Source organism: Conger conger, chromosome 9, assembly GCF_963514075.1.
Source record: "Conger conger chromosome 9, fConCon1.1, whole genome shotgun sequence".
In the NCBI taxonomy this organism is placed as follows: Eukaryota; Metazoa; Chordata; class Actinopteri; order Anguilliformes; family Congridae; genus Conger; species Conger conger.
This window is the reverse complement of record NC_083768.1, coordinates 36,224,689-36,244,667: the sequence shown is the minus strand read 5'-3', so window position 1 is coordinate 36,244,667 and position 19,979 is coordinate 36,224,689. Positions and strand designations below refer to the sequence as shown.

General features: G+C 42.1%; 1 protein-coding gene across 1 annotated transcript; it reads left to right on the top strand.

Annotated features, from left to right (window-relative positions):
* The first annotated feature begins 9,411 nt into the window (after positions 1-9,411).
* On the top strand, positions 9,412-19,662 carry pter (phosphotriesterase related). The gene is made up of 5 exons (XM_061255617.1): positions 9,412-9,569; positions 12,550-12,996; positions 13,608-13,873; positions 15,064-15,204; positions 18,977-19,662. The coding sequence occupies exons 2-5, from the start codon at positions 12,565-12,567 to the stop codon at positions 19,185-19,187; spliced, it is 1,050 nt and encodes a 349-aa protein (XP_061111601.1). The 5' UTR covers positions 9,412-9,569; positions 12,550-12,564; the 3' UTR covers positions 19,188-19,662.
* Positions 19,663-19,979: the final 317 nt, after the last annotated feature.

Sequence of the window (19,979 nt, the reverse complement as noted above, 5' to 3'; positions counted from 1 at the left end):
GTCATGTCTTTGTGGAATTGTTGCCTCCTGTTCGTCAGTGCACTTTTAAGCAGGTTGTCAAGCTATTGTCTACCGGTTAAGATCAAGCCTGTTTATTGACCACCATTTATTGACTTCTGTTTTGTTGACCACTGCCTTCCTGTACCACAAACTTTGCCTGCTGTCTTTGTGCTTCTGCCCCGCGGAGCGGACTTCGGTCTTGACCGAAATTACCTTGTGCCGTCATCGACCCTGAGCCTGCCTGCCGTCCGTCTGCACTACTGCCCTGCTGACAGCTTTCCTGGTTACTGGACTTTTTGTATGAGACTGCCTTCTCCCTCTGTACTGTACTTTGGTTTTGGCTGAATTTCACGTGTATGATCTTTGCTTGTTTTTTGACTACGCTCACTGGACATTCTCTGAATAAAGCCCTGACGGGACTTTATTACATCTCTGTTGTCTGAGTCGTGCATTTTGGGTCCAACCCCCCACGCACCCATCTCACCATCTATTGAAAGTGTATCTGATCCCCGACTGACTGTCTTAACAGAACCATCTTTCAAACAATGCATATATTTTTCTCAAAAGAAAAAAATAAATCACACAGGAATCCTACTGCAATCATGAGTAAGAATACAGTGGCTTGTGCCTAATATAGGGTGCCAGCCTAGTAAAATGGTTAGGGAAGTTTGTGGGTTCAATTCCCATGTGAGATGGTGTCAATGCGAACTGCTTCCATAAATAACTGCATTGCTCTATTACTGGATAGTATATGTACTAAGAATGCCTGCTAAAATGCCAAAATGGCAAAATGGGGAGTGGGATAATCTGTGGCAGTGGGGGTATAAGTAGAAGGAATTTTACAGATTCAGAAACACGAGTACAAGTCACAAAGCTATACTGAAACTAATAATAATATTAACCAGTAAGGGATAATACCCTGTGAAGGAGTCAGTTAAGGGTGGTACTATGACCCGACGTGAAGCCTTTTCCCGTGGTGCTCGGTTATCAGTGCCATGGTGTAATAATAGTTACAGAACAGTGTTTTTTTTTTGCTGTTTTAATTATTTTTCTCTGTGAAGCAGTGTGTAACTTTTGTTTGGATAAGTCCTGTTGTCATTATATTATTATTATTATTATAATTATAATTATTAATTTTTTCATTTTCTATTGATTTGTATTATTATTATTGTAATTGTTAAACTTGAATGTGTTGTCTGATGACCTTCAAATGGACGTTTCCCTGTGGCAGCAGTGCTGGCATACTCCTGGTTCCTGGTCCGATATAACAAGCTGAACCCCCCCATACGTCAGTCAGTGAGCGCAGGAGCGGTGGGGTGAGGAAGCGGTCATGTCCGCTATGAAAATATTGAGTTCTGCAGACCGCTACTCAGACCTGATTGACCACATCGCCGGGAAAAGACAAGCTGTTTTAACATGCAGTTTCTTTCGCATACGGACTTGGTTCACGTTTCAGATCTGACAACCTCGAAATTTCAGAAACATGACAGGATGCTGCAGGCAGGGGTGCTGCCAGGGATTTTGGGCCCCATGAAAAGATCTCACCATGGGCCCCACCACCCCAGGCCACCCGATCTCTGCACATTTTTTTAGGGCCCCTGTCAGTCAGGGCCCTTGGAATAGTCTTGACTCCCACCCTCCTCCACACAGTGCCCCTGGCTGCAGGCTCAGGTTTTGAATTTTGAATTATGTCGACTGGTATATTCTCAAATGCAAAAGAGGGGACATCTGGTCTTAGAGCACTGTGAGATCCATCAACCCCTCATGCTTTCTCTGAAGGAGAGTTAGCCTTGAACACTTGACCCATCACTTTCACTCTTTGTGCAAAGTTTAATAAGCATGTCAAAGTTTCCTGTACAAACTCAACCATAGTAAAGAGGCACTATTGTAGACATGTTTAAATTTGGTTACCAGTCACAAAGCAATAAATATAAAGGCAAATTTGTAGCAAACACGTGCTATTTAACCATTACAAGCAGTAATAGAAGAGTGTTTGTAACAGGCAGGAGAGAGAGGGAGTGATTTTAGTGTCCATTGAATCAATTTATAGTGCCTATGCAGATGGGATTTATACATTCAATGCAACGTAACAATTCAGTAGAACTGTGCACTGTCCCCTGGATGCAGTCCAATCTCTGTAGTGTGTAAGGCCTTACCCAGGAATACCACAGCGTCACTCCGTTCTATTAAACACACACATTGCTTCATCAATAACTCACAGACAGATTGAGGTAATGACTTTTAGGATGGCCTGGAATCTTCCCCGAAGAGTGTGCCTTCACCTCAAACTGTGAACCCCACGGGACCTCCTCACTCGTCCATTGTATTTCCCGCTCTGTTATCCTGGCCGAAAATCCAGTTAGATGGCTCTTTCCTATCCGGCTGTTTAATTACTCCCCAGGTTTAATCGGCTCACAAAATCCTTGCTACTTCACCACAGTTGGCGTGTGGAGATTCTGCAGCAAAATGGCTCCCCCACTCCATTCCGCTTGGTGACAATGACACACAATGGCGGCAGTTGAGGTGTCTAACCCACAGAGCCATCACAGAGCCATCACACCCTTTTATATCCTTGAACTATGCTCACAAAATTATGATAGATTACATTCAACTCAATTCTGAACCATTAATTATAACGTGATTGCTTTATACCCAGGCTCATTTAACTGAAAGGTGGGGAAAAGCAAAGGAAAGTGTAACCAGAAAGTGTGATATGATGAAATGAAATGATCAAATGTAGCACTGCCTGCAGAGGTTATCCCCAACTCTCCACACCCGCCGACACTAACCGACAGGGTATGTCCCATTACAAAAAGAAATGTATCCTCCTTTCCTCTCTTTGCCTCATCCCCCCATTCTTCTTTGCGGGGGAGTGGAGGAAAGGAGAATGTAATTTTTTTGTATTGGGAGACATGCCATTTCATGCCTTTCTTTTCATATTGTTTCTTATGACATGCAAAACAAATTAATAATACCCAAAACAAATGTTTGCTGGCAGTGGACGAAGGCAAAATAATGGCAAATGGCAAGATTGCTATAAAAAAAGACAGATTAGACACAACCTTTGGTAAAAGGTCATGCTGAAAATACATTTGCAAAGAAAGAAGCGGCACAAATGCAAAACAGTGCAACGCTATAAATGACCTTCCAGAAATGAGAACTAGCAAAGGATTCTCCACAAAATAAACCCTGAACTTTTCCAATATAACCCATTACACTCTTAGATATCTTTGCTGTTGTTTCATGTTTTTTTTATTGTTATTAATTTTTAAAATGTCTTTTTTACTATCTCCCGCCACTGTATTCCTCACCCTCTGACATGATGTAGGCCAGGTGGATAGAGAAGGCCGGGGGAAGCCCCCAGACAGTGCCAAACAACAGACACAAAACAACATTTCCAAACAGGTTATTTTTTTAAGCATTTTTAGATTGACAAATGGTGGATCATATTTCTAAATGATTGGAGTGGCTTAGGAGTAGTGTAACTGCCTATGACATCATCCAGGAAGGAAGGGCACAAAACAGCGGGGCTGTTCAACACATTAGCCACTCCCCTGATCAGCCTGGGATGCCTGCGATTGGCCCCAGCTAGCAGTGCATAATGCGTCCTTTGTTGAATGACAGCCCACACTCAACTAGTAGACCGCACAATGAGAATAAGCGATGACTACGATGTGGTTGACAGTCTGATGGTGATGAGATGAGCTTGGAGTTTCTGTAGTCCAAGTCAGTAAATACTAATTTGGGTAGAAAGTGGTTTTCAGTGGCCAGAGCCCCCTCCTCTACCAGCCTGAGTGGACCGAAAGCCTCTCGGGCCATCTGCCAGAAACTGGTGAAATGCGGTTCTACTGCCCCCGCCACACTCTCCTCTTCACCGACCCTCATCCTCACTGATCAGGACACATTTTCAGCCAAAACGTAAGGTCCATTGGAGATATATTTTAGAAATTGATCATGAATGATGGCGTAGTTGGCTAGCCCTTCTGTCTTCACACTGTCGGAACGTTTCTATGCGGAAGTGGCATTGTAGTATAACGGCTAAGGAACTTGCTGTTTTGAGGTTGTGGGTTTCTGACCGCATCTGAAAAAATATTTAACTGTGTAAATTTGATTATAAATACGCTATATGGTTGCTCTGGGTAACAGGGCCCACTGCTAAAATGTAAATGTGATGTAATTGCCCAAGGTGAGTTCATCTGGTAGCTATTGTAACCGATGCTACTTTTGCTAACTTGGTTGTTCTATTCTTGAGGTTTACCTGCGGTTTGCATCTTGTGGCGAACCCTCCGGGTTTATGCTGGGATGTAGTCTTCTTGCTCCTCTAAAATGGAGATACCTACATGGACCACCCTATATGGATGTAATGTATGTACCTATTAAGCTTACAGTCTGCATGTTGACATCATATTCATTATTTCAAAACCAGTGTGCTGATGTACAGAGCCAAAACAAGAAAAATTGTGTCACTGTCCCAATACTTTTGCATTTACCTGTACATCATACATATGCTGTTCTTTCTCCTCCCCCCAATTAACAGAAAATTCACGTCACGTTCCTCTAACACAATATTAAAATATCACATCATCATGAGAGCCTTCTACAAGCTGACAAACAGCTGACGTTAAGCTGTTGGTAATTTGCTGGAGTGAGTTGGGGGGGAAAAAATTCTGGGTCATCTATGTAGCAGAACAGAAGGCTCAGGACACAAGAATTATGGCCTCAGCTTGGCGCGTGTCTGTGTGAGTCTGCAGTGAGAAAAGCCTGGATTTATCAAAGTCACCCAGCACAATTAGCAGCAATTTGATGTCAGGGAGTAACGATGTCCGTGCTGAAAAATTGGGGAAAAGTGCCAACTAAATGGACAAGTCTCATGTTATCCCAGCGCTCTACATCTCCACAGACTGTCCTATCCCCCTGTCCAAGGCATCAGCGCCTGTCACTGATTTATCGGGTAATTCAGTCTTCGTCGATGTGTCTTGTGCTAATTAAATGCATCGTGCTCCATCCAGAAATGTCACAATTGATTTGTCTTCCGCTGGCCCAGACTTTATTTCAATCTTCGGGGGAAAGAGAGAGAGAGGGGCAGAGAAAAAAAAAGAGCACGGAGAGAAAGAGAGAAAGAAAAATAACATTCTTTTTTAATAAGAAGGGAGAGCTGGAGAGTTACCCCAGGCCCTGTTTCTCCCAGGGGGGGAAGTGCCCACGCAGACAATCTCAGAGCTAACAGGAACAGAGAGCCAGCGTGCACTCCCACTGCTGATGTCCAACGACAGCAGAGACCATCTTTTGATCCGAGCACAGCATCCGCCGTGATCAATATTGAGATGTATTGCCAACACACATTGTCACAGTGAGGGTGATTAGCGTTGAGATACGCCGATGGGAACTGATCGGCCATCAGAGCCAGGCTAAACAGAGTCAGCCAATCACAGCGGAGCTTCGGGCAGCAGGTTCCATATTCAGACACGTTCAGCTAGTTGGCCTCCCATATGCTTATCTGGCTTCCACCCCAAACCCCCATGGATTAAATAATCCAATTACTAATGAATTATCCACATGGAATTACCGTGCAGTAATATAGGCTACAGTGGACAGTGTGCGTGTGTGTGTGTGTGTGTAAACAAAAATATGGAGGGTGAGTAGAATTTCCTGATTGTGCATATGCATAATTCCTTTTTATTCTTGTATGTTGGTGCAAATATAATGTTACTGACATATGGTTTGATATGAAGCACAGACGGTGACACTTTAGGGGTTTAATTCCCAGTCTTTGAAAATACTATAACTTGTCCTGCCAATAAATATGGATGAGAGAGAGAGAGAGAGAGAGAGAGAGAGAGAGAGAGAGAGAGAGAGAGACCATGACAAACATGCTTTTCCTATCAAATCCCTGTTAATAGGACACAGCAGCCTCTTTCACACCCCACAACAAATGGAGACATCAGTGGTATTAGAACAGACAGGGGGCCTTTAAGCTACTTGGCACAATTTGCTGTGAGTTAATAGTCTCTTTCTCCTGCAGATTTGATAAGCGCAGAAGTGAATCACATCCCTAGCCAGATAGTTCCACGGTACTTGTCACATTTGATCAAATCAGTGTTTTTCCAGCAAGGGGCTTTGGTATAATGGCCTCTCTGGGGCTACAGTGCAAAGGGGGGAAGGGGGCCATGTTAGATTCTCATCCCCAAGACATTTGTTTACTGATGAAGATTACACGATTGAAATCTGATAAGGCACAAAAATGTGCTGCAATTCAAAGTTATGTTGCATTCAAATTTAGAATGTTGAAACCAAACGTAGGGATTTATTCAATCTAACTGCAGTGTGTTTTTAGTTTCCTGTTTTAAAAATGTCCTGTTGTTTGTTCTTCTTTCTTGCACCTCGTTTTTTATTTCAGGAACCTTTGGATGCAAGATGTTATGTATTTGCCTACAGAAGCACTTGTTCACAGCCTCTGCGGTCATGAGTACTGCATGTTCTAGTAACATCTAAAGACAAGCTGAAGTCAAAATTCACCTTTTCCTCAATTTCAGCAATTCTTAACCATATGAACAAGTTTGAAATTATATATTACGAATTATATATTATGCATTATCTGAACCCGCTTATCCTGAACAGGGTCGCAGGGGGCTGGAGCCTATCCCAGCATACATTGGGCGAAAGGCAGGAATACACCCTGGACAGGTCGCCAGTCCATCCCAGGGCACACACACCATTCACTCACACACTCATACCTACGGGCAATTTAGACTCTCCAATCAGCCTAACATGCATGTCTTTGGACTGTGGGAGGAAACCGGAGTACCCGGAGGAAACCCACGCAGACACGGGGAGAACATGCAAACTCCACACAGAGAGGCCCCGGCCGACGGGGATTCGAACTCAGGACCTCCTTGCTGTGCTACCCACTGCACCATCCGTGCCGCCTTTATAAAATCATACCAAAGTTTTTTCCATCCACTCACTGGAAAACAAGATTTTACGAGATTTGACATCATTGTGTAGCAGTGGGTGTGTATGTTAATCAAACCTCCTTCAATTATCCGTTCCCATCCAATCAATATTCTTTTCACACAGCGACACATCAGTCAAATCGACTCCCCATCCTTCAAAAATTGCCATGAAAGATCTGTTTCACTCATGTCTACCTCATATCGCGGAAGCTAGTGCTGCTCTAACTTCAATTTCAGCTTGTCTTCAAGAGCCCATGTGTCTTCATGCTGAAGATTGTGCAGATTATGTCAACATGGAGCAATGCAAAAGAAAGGAGACAACTGTGATATACAATGTATTTATAAACATTACATTTAGTTACCAAATACTCTTGAAATCTATTGGTTAACTGAAAATGAGATTCTGACCGTATTCTCACAGTATAAAAAGAAAATTATGTATCCTATAAGTCTGTGTGGGCTGGGGACTAATAATGGCTCATAAAAATGTTTAGTAAAAGGCGTGCTTCAAATTACGAAAGGAACTGGCTGTATTAGAATCAGTACGGTGTGGAGTATGAACACAGGGTGTTCATGAACACAGTGACTTTGTTCATGAGCTGCTTCGTACCTATACACAGCTCCGGTCTATGCTAGTAGGTTAGCTTACTAGCTCTGCTACACTTGTCTGGTGCATTGGGACAGAAATATTTCCCAAAGGGAAATTTTCACACTAAAATATCTAATGAACAACTTAGCATTACTGAGAAGTACTACTTTCCTTGCCTATAACTATTTTATCAAAAACAGAGCAAACCCCAGGACTAAGACACTTCCTGACACGGATGGAAAGAAGAGGCTTTGAAAGTAATCTCACTTTTCTTCATTTTTGACCTGAATCCATCAAGCAGGAACTTATCCAAGCTATTGCTGTTTAATGCCAGATTGAATAGCCCTCCTGCATCCAGGCCAGGGGCCTTGATCATCTCCAGAAGCCTCCCCTTAGATTGCATGGCACCGATTGATATTCTCATATTGATATTCAAATGGCCGAATAGATCATTTAAAAGACCCCATGTACTGAATCTTATTTTGTATAAAGGCTGATTTGCAGAAAATATATATATAAGTTTACTTTCATTCAGACAGGAAAATTAATATCAGTGATCTGTTATGTTAGGCAACACTATTAAGCTTCCTTTAGTGAAAATGATTGATAAATAACTTATCTGAATGCACCTCCATTGGTAATTATCAAATTGAATAGTAATGCACATGTGATCTCAGGGGAAAATCCTAATATTTTTTCCTCTCTCACAATTTAATATTCTTATTCCAATGCGTCCGTGCATGTGCATGTATTTGAAATAAATACTTTGATATTATCCTGGCCCAAAACACCTGTCACAGTAAGTACAGATCAAATAAAAATCTGCACTTTTACAAAGCTCAGTGAAACTACCAGCACTTAAAATTGTAGTGCGCATTTACATTTCACTTCATGGTAACTAAGACGCAGATATACAGCAAGTTTTAATACTCCAATTGTTATAATACTCCACTAGTAGGTTCTTGAAGAACACCGGCCAATATCATGAAGCAGACTAAGTAGGTTAGCCAGCTAACATTGCATTTAGTCCAAAGTTTCTGGTATTACACCAACATTTTGAGAAATATAATTTTTTTCTGACTTACCAGACATTGAATTTTTCTAAATTCACTGGCTCAATTTCCATATTAGCATAACGTGTTAGCTTAGCCTAAAGAATTTAAGCCTATCGGAGTCAGTCGCCTACCTCCTTCAAAGTTAAGAAATGCACCTTACAGCAAATCCGAAGCTGTCTGATTTACATAAGGTATCATGTGTATTTGAAAAAGAAATGCAAAAACAAGAGGCATTTTTGGAGACTTGTATTTCGACTGGATTTGGACTGCCTTAAGAGTATTTCTTCTTTGATAGGCCAATGTATTGTTCTCCAAAAATTAGACAAAGAATTGTATCTTAGCCTATTACAATTTCCGGAGTAATTCATTCCTTTATTCATGATGAGAGAAGGTCGGCTATATTCTGTATCTCCCCTTGCCGAAAACGAATGTCAATCTAATCAAACAAATTAAAGGGGTCATCTATCGTGGAGAATGCGTTCCTAATTTATACCATGCAGAATTTTTCCTCCAACAAGTTTCTAATCGTTCAAATCTATGCGCTATGTCAACGGCGGCTTTAGGAACTTTAGCAAGGAGCACGGTAGTTCGTGGTTTGAGACACAGGTATTGTATAGCCTAGTATGTGTTATTTGATATTTGATATTTGTTGGATTACCTGTTCGTACTGTTATCGCTAGAAAGGTTATACGAAATCAATGCACACCCACGTGACATGTCTCCGCCAATCTGAATGCCGTATTTTCCCTAGGTGCTGCGCTATTTCTCCATGCCGTGGTATGGAAGTACGTAGTTATACAACTACTCAATGTAATTGTGCATAAAGGAATTATTAACGTGCAGTGCAGTCAGTGGTCCCTGACAAGGATTGACTTGTTCTCGCGATAGTTTCATTTTAGGCTTCCCTGCTCTACTTTTTTTTCACTCAAACTAATCTGCACTCCTGGTCGGGATAACGGCACTTCGCTTCAGGTCTATGGCTTTTCTCAACGTTGGTTCAAATTAAATTTGAAATGAATGATAAGCACTCTTTTCTTTTTCATTGAGATTATCTATTTTGATTCGGCCAACTGCCGACTGCACCGAGATAATCATTTAAGTTAGTCCTGTTTTCCGTTTAGCTCTCTGGCATGCAGCTATTCTTGAATTCGAAATGGCAGTTAAAGTTGCGCTTGCAGTAATGCTTCCATAGAAGTTATGCATATTTGGATTTTGCATGCATTTGCTTTGTAAAATAAAAGTGGAGTGGTTTGAAGTTACATAAATGGGAACGATGCGAATGTTCGCTAAATTACGTTTTACTTACAAACAATCGTATTGCGAATAGGAATGCGGTGGTCGCGTTGCATTAATACGTGTGAGTGTTTTCATAATAGCGCGACACCAACAGAATTAACATAATGCAAGTTAATATGTCATGATCACGAAATGATTTATAGTGAAACATGTGCAGCGCAACCTTTCTGGTTGCATGGAATTCGGAGGCATGCCAATATAAAAGATCAAAGTTCATTTCTCAATGCGGTCGTGCATTAAGTTGGTTAAGTTCCTCGGTCATGGGTCCCGTAGAAAGTGGACTGGGTACTTTTGGATATTTAACAGCCGATTCAAAATGAGTTCGCCCATCCTCGGGTCAAATTCCAGCCATTTCACTTAGTTACATATTCTGACCCAGTGACTTAAGTGGAAAGTGTCACCTAACTGGTGACCAGACCTGGGTCTCTACTCTTTTGAAATGCTTAATGGCCATTCATATACATTTATTTCCATTCTATGTATGTGGGAAATTTGAGTTTTGTAAGGATACTCTCAATTCATAATTGAATTTAGACTAGGACTAGGCTTAATCTGATTCTACGAAACTGGCACCTTATAAATATAGGTTAATAATAACAGTCTTACGGGAGGTACAGAGGGGTGCAAAAATGTAGGCACCCCTGGTTTAAATGTCTGTGACAGTGATTGGAAGCAAGTCTGAACTCTAAATGGTTCAGTATGATACCTTTCTTGCTTTTTATTTTCATTTGTACTGTTTATAAATTATATAAAAAAGGAAAAGGGCCCTGTGCAAAAGTTTGAGAAACCTTATTATTCTTTGTTACTTTTTAGAAAGATTATTACTTTTTAGAAAGATAGGGCTTGTTAGTGCTTCAACGAGTCAGCTGAGTGTAATTCCTGGGAGGAACATTTTATTCTGAAGTAACTCCATGCCTTCTAGTAGTAAGTATCCAACTGCAGTGGCTGTTCTGTCTGGTGTTAACAACCATGGGTTCCTCTAAACAGTTGTCCAAGGATGTCAGAATGAAGATGGTTCATTTCCACCAAGAAGGAGAAGGCTACAAAACTCTCAATGTTTCAAACTGCCTATTTCCACTGTCAGAAACATTATTAGAAAATGGAAGATAAATGGAACCGTTGAAGAAGCAAGGTCTGGAAGACCAAGAAAGATTTCATATAGAATGGCCTGAGACCTGGTGACAAACGCTCTGAAGAACCCACACATCACTGCAAAAGAGCTGCAAAAAAGAGTAGCAAATACAGGTCTAGCTGTTCACAGGACAACGATATAACATACTTTAAACAACAAAGACCTACATGGCAGAGTTGCCAGAAAGAATTACCTCAACACAAAGTGTCTCAAGTATGCAAAAGAAAACATTGAGAAGCCTGAATCCTTTTGTAACAATGTGCTTTGGACTGACAAAACTTTTTGGCCACCACCACTATTTGTTTGGAGAAAAAAGGGTGAAACCTTTGCAGAAGAACAGACTGCCAACTGTGAAGCATGGAGGTAGATCCAATATGCTATGGGGTTGTGTGGCAGCTGGGGGCCCAGGAAATATATTGTGAGTGGAAGGAAGAATGGATTCCTCCAAAAATCAAGAAATTCTAGAGGCTAATGTTCACAGGTCAGTCCAGATATTGAAGTTGAAGAGAGGTTGGGTATTCCAGCAAAACGATGATCCAACGCATACCTCAGAATCAAACCTCCAGGAAAGACACATGAATATCTAAATTGAATGCTTAAGACTTGAATATTATTGAATATCTGTGGAGAGAGCTCAAACATGCCGTACATGCAAGGAGGCTGAAGAATATTTCTGTGTTAGAGGTGTTCTGCCAGGAAGAATTGGGAAAAGAATAAATAAATCAAAAAGCGAAAATCAAAAGCCTCTTGACTGGCTACGGGAAGAGTTTGCATGCTGTTATAGGAGGAGTTACAAAGTACTAACTGACAGGGCTCCCAATCTTTTGCACAGGGCCTTTTTTCTTTTTTTATTATTTTGAAACTGTAAACATTTTTAATAAAAAGTAATCTTGCTTTAAAATTTGAAGAAATGTGTCAAGTTTAACATTGTGCCATTTAGAGGTAAGGTTCACTTCTGTTCACTTAAATATTACTTGTAAAAGGTTTTTTGACCACGGGTGCCCAAGTTTTTGCACGCTCCTGTATGTCCACAGGATTGCATTGTCATTTGTTTGTTCGAGCTAATAACTTTCCACGTTTTGTGTCATGCAAAATTAAGATAGGCAAGTACCCATCACAAAATACAGCTTTCCAGCAACACCACTCCACATTTGTGCCCTCAAGCAGGCCTTCTATGCAGGTGTGATGAATTCCCAGCTATGTTATTCCCTCCACTGAGATTCTCAAGAGTGGGGTTGTAGTCAGTGATCAATGCACATCGAAACAAAACACTTGCTTCATGCTATAGGTATAAAATATTTGAAATGAATGTATAAAGTATCTGAATTCATTATACAGAACAAATTGTGTATTTGTTTCTTTAAAATCGTCTTATTCTTGAACGTATGACTTATTCAACACCATATTTTTCACTTCTGAAAATGTAATGTATATTTTTATACCCAATGGGTGCTTGTATGCTAGAAGAGAGACTGGTTTCATCATTTCCACCTAACACAGTCTCTCTGTGCATCACAACACCAGGTATTTTCTCAGGACATGTCGGCGTTCAGCGGTAAGGTGCAGACAGTGCTGGGCCTGGTGGACCCGAGCCAGCTGGGCCGCACTATGACTCACGAGCACCTGACCATGACCTTTGAGTGCTGCTACTTCCCGCCGGCTCCAGGCGATGAGGCCATTTCTGAGGCCCCCATCGAGATGAAGAACCTCTTCTGGCTGAAGCAGAACCCATACAGCAGCCCCGAGAACCTGCTGCTCTACCAGGAGACGGAGGCCGTGAAGGAGGAGCTGCTGCTCTACCGGCGGTCAGGAGGGGGCACCATCGTGGAGAACACCACCACCGGCATCAACCGTGACGTGAAGACCCTCAAGAGGCTGGCCAAGGAGACTGGCGTCCACGTCGTGGCCGGGGCTGGCTTCTACGTGGACGCCACACACTCCAGCGAGACGCGGAAAATGACTGTGGAGAAGGTACGCCAGGCGGATGAATGCTTTTTTTTTGTACATTGTTTTACACGGAGGTAAGCGCTTCTGTCAGCCAACTGGTTCTGGTCCTGGGCCAAGACTTTGCAAGACCCTTTTTCCAATTATTCTTTATCCTTGCTCTTTTCAGCGAGAACCTCTGGAGATTTTCATAGCACAATTGCCGTTGGATACAGAAACAGCCTAAAAACTTTGTTGAATCTTTCTTTACAGTGTCTTTGTTCTTTGTTCTCTATACATGTACTCTTTACTTTCTGTATGCTTCCACTGTGACCTCTGAGATTACGGATGCAGACATTATAGCTGTGTGTGAGGGGTTTATTAAGCTATGATTTTGACTAAGGCTCCAGATGCAAACGTAGACTCATTTATAACAGGAGGTCCCCGAGCACAAAGCACAGCACAGTGAGCAGGCCAGACTGAGAGGGGCATTAACCTGTGACCTTCCATTACACAAGAAGAGGCAGTTATTTGTCAGTGCTAAATACCCAAGTCCAACACCTATAACTATCTGAGCAGCAGTATGCTTCGAGGTTCTGGTCGAATATCCGTGACCCTCAGAGCGATATCGTCAGTCTGATCCTCATGTCTTTCCCAAGCTCACCGACATCATGGTGAGCGAGGTTCTCCACGGGGCTGACGGCACGGACATCAAGTGCGGTGTGATTGGCGAGATCGGCATGTCCTGGCCAATGACAGACAGCGAGAAGAAGGTCCTGAAGGCCACAGCCCACGCCCAGACTGAGCTCGGCTGCCCCGTCATCATCCATCCGGGCCGGAACCCTGCTGCTCCTGCTGCTGTGGTCCGGATCCTACAGGAGGCCGGGGGTGACATCAGCAAAACCGTCATGTCCCACCTGGACAGGTCAGTGTCCTGTAACCCATGGAGATGATAACAAGGGTGGGGTGGTGGTGGTGGTCGAGGCGTGGGCCTTTGTCAACTGGAAAATATTTTTCTCTCTTCCTGAGTTTGACAGAAATTGACAAAATGTGTGTCTGCAGATTTTTTGTTAGTAGCCCCTGTTACCCTGTCCAAGCAGCTGAAAGATGAAAGTCTGAAAAAGATTTTAAGCTGAAATGTATTTGCCAAAAAACAGGACGGTCCTGTTTGTGGAGATCTACCATCCTGTAGATTCTCACTCCAACCCTAACAAAGCATAGCTGATTCAACAGCTGGAGATCTCTTTGACCTGCTAATCAATAGAATCATGTGTGCCAATTTAGGGTTGAAATGAAAACCTACAAGATGGTAGATCTCCTGGAACATGGATGGGCAGCCCTCCTATAAATATTTACTGTTACAGAGCATTCACATTCTAAAGGACAGCAGCACTGAGGGGATTTATTGATTTATTTTATTTTATCAATAACTCCAACCATTCCTGATTGTATAAGGAATAATAGGCAAATTTATTTCTTGTGTCGTGAGTCCCTTTATGGGAATTTGTTTTCAGTTTCTTGATTTGTTTTTCTTTTTTTTGTGAATAAGAAAGGTCTTTTAGAAGTACTTTTGAGCTGTAAAATTGTTTACCTTGAGTGAATGTGGTCTTGAGATACTCTTGGGCACAGTTGTGGGTGGAGACTTTTGACTCTTTTCCTCCCAGATCGTTGTGATATTAGCTAATGTACCAATCAGATTTTTGTTTCCGTTTACACTCCTGGCATTTCCTGATTAACACAGGGTTTTGCTGAGAGGTACAGTGTTTATCAGAAGTTTAATGTTGGCTGTGCTCGTGTCTCTGCTGTGGTACAACTCTAGCTCCTTGACAAGCCACTTATAGACCTCTCACCCCCGTGGAGCCAACAACCTGCTATCGAACAGTCAGATTAATCTCTTCCCCCTCCGCCTGCTCTCCCTGTGTTTAACTCATGTCTGCTGCTTCGCTTCGCTGTCGGTTATTTTTATTCCTGATCGTGACACTCCTGTGTTATGGTTACGGAATTGTGGTCCTGGGCAGAAGGGAGGTCATCATGTAGCTGTGGCATATTGAGTTGAATGCTGCCTTTTATCTATAGGTGAAATTACTTTTTACTGTTTTTGTTTTTCATCTTCAGAACCATATTTGACGAAGGGGAGCTCCTGGAGTTCGCAAAGATGGGCAGCTACGTGGAATATGACCTGTTTGGGACTGAGATGCTGAACTATGCTTATAACTTGGCCGTGGACATGCCCAGCGATAGCCAGAGAGTCAAAAAGTGAGTAGCCACCCACACGTTTTAACCTCATGTGGCCTAAATCAGGGTTATCCAACTAGTGGCCTGGGGCACAATGCAGCCTGACATAGCCATACAGTTGGCCTTCTGATCAGCAGGAGTTTTTAGACTTCTCAGGATAGCTTTCATTAGTGATAGAATAATACGCAATACTATTACGTATTTCAAGAAGGCACCTGCTTAGTTTACACATTTACAATATCTTTTAACCCCTTTTGTGACCTGAATGTTACATCTCCCTTATCAAATGGATGCAACCTGCATGTTGCATCGACCTTAACGGATGCAATGCCAGCGTTTTATTTGATCAAATGACCGTTGTTCAAGACACATTACCATTGAAATTCATTGTGATTCCTAGGCCTTTCTACGGGTTTTCTATAGGGGGGCCTTAGTCCATAATGGGTTAATATATTCGAAAAGTACACAGAAAATCTCCCCTAGGAAAGTTGTTGAAGAACATTGATTTACATTGTTCTTTACACACACTCCATCAAAAGCCTAAAATGCACATTTGAATTGCAACTAGAAAATCTTCCAAAGCACAAAAATATCAGGTCTCGCTGCATGCTTTAGTCAGGCCTCCTGAAATGATATGGAAAGTCTCATATAGCTCTCTTCAGTTAATCGCTTAACTCTTCAACTGAACGAGGTACCACACTTGCCATGGTAGTGTGGTATCATGGTAAGCAAGCGTTGCTTAGCTGATGGCTAGCTTTTATTGTGACAGTTTCTGGTGCTCTGTATGTACTCCTGCTGTACATCTAGATCAATTGAAGTAATTATAAATAAACAACAAGTGTTGAGCACAATTACTTTCAGTGTGATTTGCAAGACACCTCTTGGCCATGATCCAAACACTTCCTTTAGGTGTCCAGTTGTATTGCAATTCCTTAGTGATCCCAGATTCCCAGTTTCTATTTTTTGATAACCGAGTCGGTTTGTTTCTTTGTTAAGGGCAAAAAGTGAAAATGAAGAATGTTCCAAATGTTCAACAAAGAATATAACAAGTGTATGCTAGAGTGAGGAATTAAAGGGCATTAAAGCGAATTCCCACGGGTCCTATAAGAGCATCCTTGGACTTTAAGCAGACAACTGTAACAAGGCTGCTCTGCTGTGGGATTTGAAAGCGGCCCTTACTGTTCACATCGTGCTACAAGACATGCAGTTTGCTCACTGAGCCCAAGACCTGGGTCCCCACCCGAGGGACCGAATAGCACTCTTAATAATGCCCTAAGAGGCGAGAGTGTGTGCAAGAATGCTCACTCGTGCTTCCCCACATTCACCACACAACCTACCGGTCATACGTCCAGCTCCTTCACTACCACACGGCTTCCTTCTGTAGATCCGTGCCTACGCTAGTGCCGATATGTTAGATCCCCGATCGACTTCGATCACGACTGCAGTGCTAATTGCGCTATACGTGTCATGTCCAGAGGTTCGACTGCCACGAAAGGGCCGTCATTACGGAGGAGACCCATCAGATTTTGATTTGATTACAGTCGCTGGATTTTCTCCACTTGAACGCTTTACTTACCTCTTCAGTTCCATGATTGCGAATGATATTTAAGAAAAGGTCAAAGCACACGGAAGGAGCAGGCTGCATATTGATTTATTACCCTGTCCCCCTCAGTCGTATTGGCACTTTTTACCCGCCTGCCCAATTGATAAATAAACAGTGGGATCTGTCCCCATTATAAGTGCCCTTAGATGTGTTTGTACTCAGAAATAACCATACTGTTGGTCTATTTCCTCTATAGAAATCCCTGACCTAGAATCCAATTGTTATTTCTCTGCTCTGTGCTAGATAAAATGTGACTCATCCCCCTCCCCTTTACGTTTTCTTCTGCGTTCTGCTTTGAAGCTCCTTTCAGCAGTAATACTACACACTGGGGAGGGTGTTTGTAGATTTATTTAATTGATTACGTTTGACTATGACAATACTGTGTAAATTGTAGTGTTGTGCAATGGTTTTTGGGGACCTCATTCAGGCTATTTTCTGGTGCGTGTTCTGGGTGCGAAACTGATGTGGGCATGGCCACTTGCCCGATTATGAATATTTATTTTTATATTCATGCTTGTGACAGTGACTGTTGATCCTCGTTTTAGAATCCTTAATACTGGTGAGTGATTATCTGATTACTTTTAATGGGATCCAAATTATTGCCAGCTGGGGTGATGGGACTTGGAAATTTGCTATTGTGTTTATGATTAATGGCATCAACACATTAGCATATACTTTGATATTCCCATTGATTCAGTCATAGGCATATTTTCTTTTTACAACAAGCTTAGGAAAATATATTTTCGAAGTTTGAACTGAACTGAACTGGAACATTCGAGTATTTCAAATTATTGCTGTGTTGAACTCTGAAGGTATGCAGAACACCCATAAGCTGACAAGGACCCTGTGTATGCCTTTACTCAGAGCAACCTTTGGTCCTGGTACTCAAGTGTCTTTTCCCTCTTTGGTAAAAGTTGTTCCAGAAACAGATTATTAGGGCGCTCACTCTCTCCGTCTCTCAGGGCCGGCTGTAGTGACAGGGAAGAATAATACAGACAGTACCCCCCCGTGTTTGCACAAAGCTTTATTTATTCTCACTGAAGCAGATTGGGAGCGGTAAAAATATAAGCGGGAACAACTGAGGGAGGGCTTTTCTGGGCCAGCTCCTCAGGACGGGTGAGAAGGATGTGACCTCAGAGAAATACGATGAGTAAATATGGGCGTGGAATGGTGTCTGGACAGGGAATTGAGGTTTTTTTTTTTTTACTGGTATTTCTGCCCCCTTTTTAAGTGGAGGGTGAATAGAATAGGGAAAAATATTCCCGTCCACCAATCAAAATTATATTTTATATTGAAAATGAGTTTTTGTATTTCAACTTATGAGGTATTATGATTTTTTTGCTCAAGTGCAGATTTGCATATTAGTTAACTTTTTTGGTAACACTTCAGTTTAGGGTCTGCTTATAAACTATTAATAACCCACTATTAAATAGTATTTTAACCATTAGTAAAAAGTTGGGACTACCCCTCCCTACTGGAACCCTTCTGTGGATTATTGCTGAGTGTTAACCACAGACCACTGGAGATCTCGTCATCACAGTGGTCACTGCTGTGAAGATCCACATCTGGCTCCAGACAATGGGGGGGTCAGGTGCACAGGCCTCAGGTGCACGTGCCCCCGTGGCAGCCCCAAACTATGGGTGCTAAAATGGGCTCCCTCATTTTTAATGGCTATGTTCTTCCCTCTGACAGGGTATTGTGCATTTAATAACATCATCCCCCACCTGAGCGTGGCAGTTTCACCTTGTGAAGTTTTGCGACAGTATCACAGATTTCCAATTACCCCAGAGTATTACAAAGCTGTACTGAACAAAACAGCAGAGATTACCATATGTGGCCGAAGCACTGTGGAGCAAACCTCCGATGTGTCCTTGTCACTGCAGGGCTGTAAGTCTGTGAAGTGAATGTATTATTATCTCAGAAATATCCAGTAATAAGCTTGCTTATACACCATACATCTGTTACATCTGTTACCCTTGATGTATTTCACTATGTTGAAAAGGTTTGTGATTCTGTATGCATCTATTTTAGTTTGCGCGTTGTTGTTACATGTGTGTTTGTATGTATTTTCCTTTGTGTCTCTTGTCTGTGTGTGTCTGTGTGTGTCTGTCTGTGTCTGTGTTTGTGTTTGTGTGTGTGTGTGTGTGTGTGCGTGTGTGTGTGTGTGTGTGTACCCACGGTGTTTCCCAGTTTGGCGTTCCTGGTGGCAGAGGGCTATGAGGACCGGATCGTCATCGCACATGACATCCACACCAAGAACCGGCTGCTAAAGTACGGCGGACACGGCTACTCGCACATCCTCAACAACATCGTGCCCAAAATGCTGAACAGAGGGATCAACCAGAACCAGGTCGACAAGATCCTGATTGAGAACCCCAAACACTGGCTGACCTTCAAATGATCAATTTACCCACCGGGCAAACGGGCAGGAGTTTGTATTTTAACTCCGTAAAGATCTTGCCAAGAGCATTTTCTAAGTGATTGTAATGTAAAATCTAGCCACTAATACTAGTAAATTGCCCCTATCTGTGCTTGTGAAACACAATTAGCAGTAGTGCATTTGGGCATTCTAACTATAACTATTGATTGTTTATGATTGATAATTTATTGTGAGATTGATCATTTCAATAATGAGATTAGATGAGATTGTGGCAATGGCTAAACTCAGCTGCTTATGTGACGTTGCCACAGATTCCCGTACCACTGTGGCCATGGTCACTCCTCTACTGCAGCATTGTTTTGAGAAAAACAGTTCATAGCCACAGGGAGGACAGTTGGTCTGCATAGCACTCTTTTTAAAAATGTTTTACAGTAGTAACTGCAATCAAAATTGAATGTCTTGTGAAATCGCGCTTTCAAAATAAGCCATGCAAATATGTACGTGTTTGTGTCTTGACTAAGGTTCAATGATACATTGTATCTGAGGCTATCTTAGATTTTCTGCATTTTATGATTCTGTTTATCAAGCTCTAAGCAATATTTTTGGACTGCTACCAAATATACTGGTGCTGCCAAACACATGGTGCTAAGGGTGCCCGATGTGACATAAAACGAGAAGGGATATTTCATGCGAAGTATGTGTGTCAAGTAGTATCATTATTCCAAATCTGTCAAATAAAATGGACTGTAAACAAAAGCAGGCATTTACTGATCCACGATGTGGAACGGCATTACCTCTGCTCTGCGTTCCTTC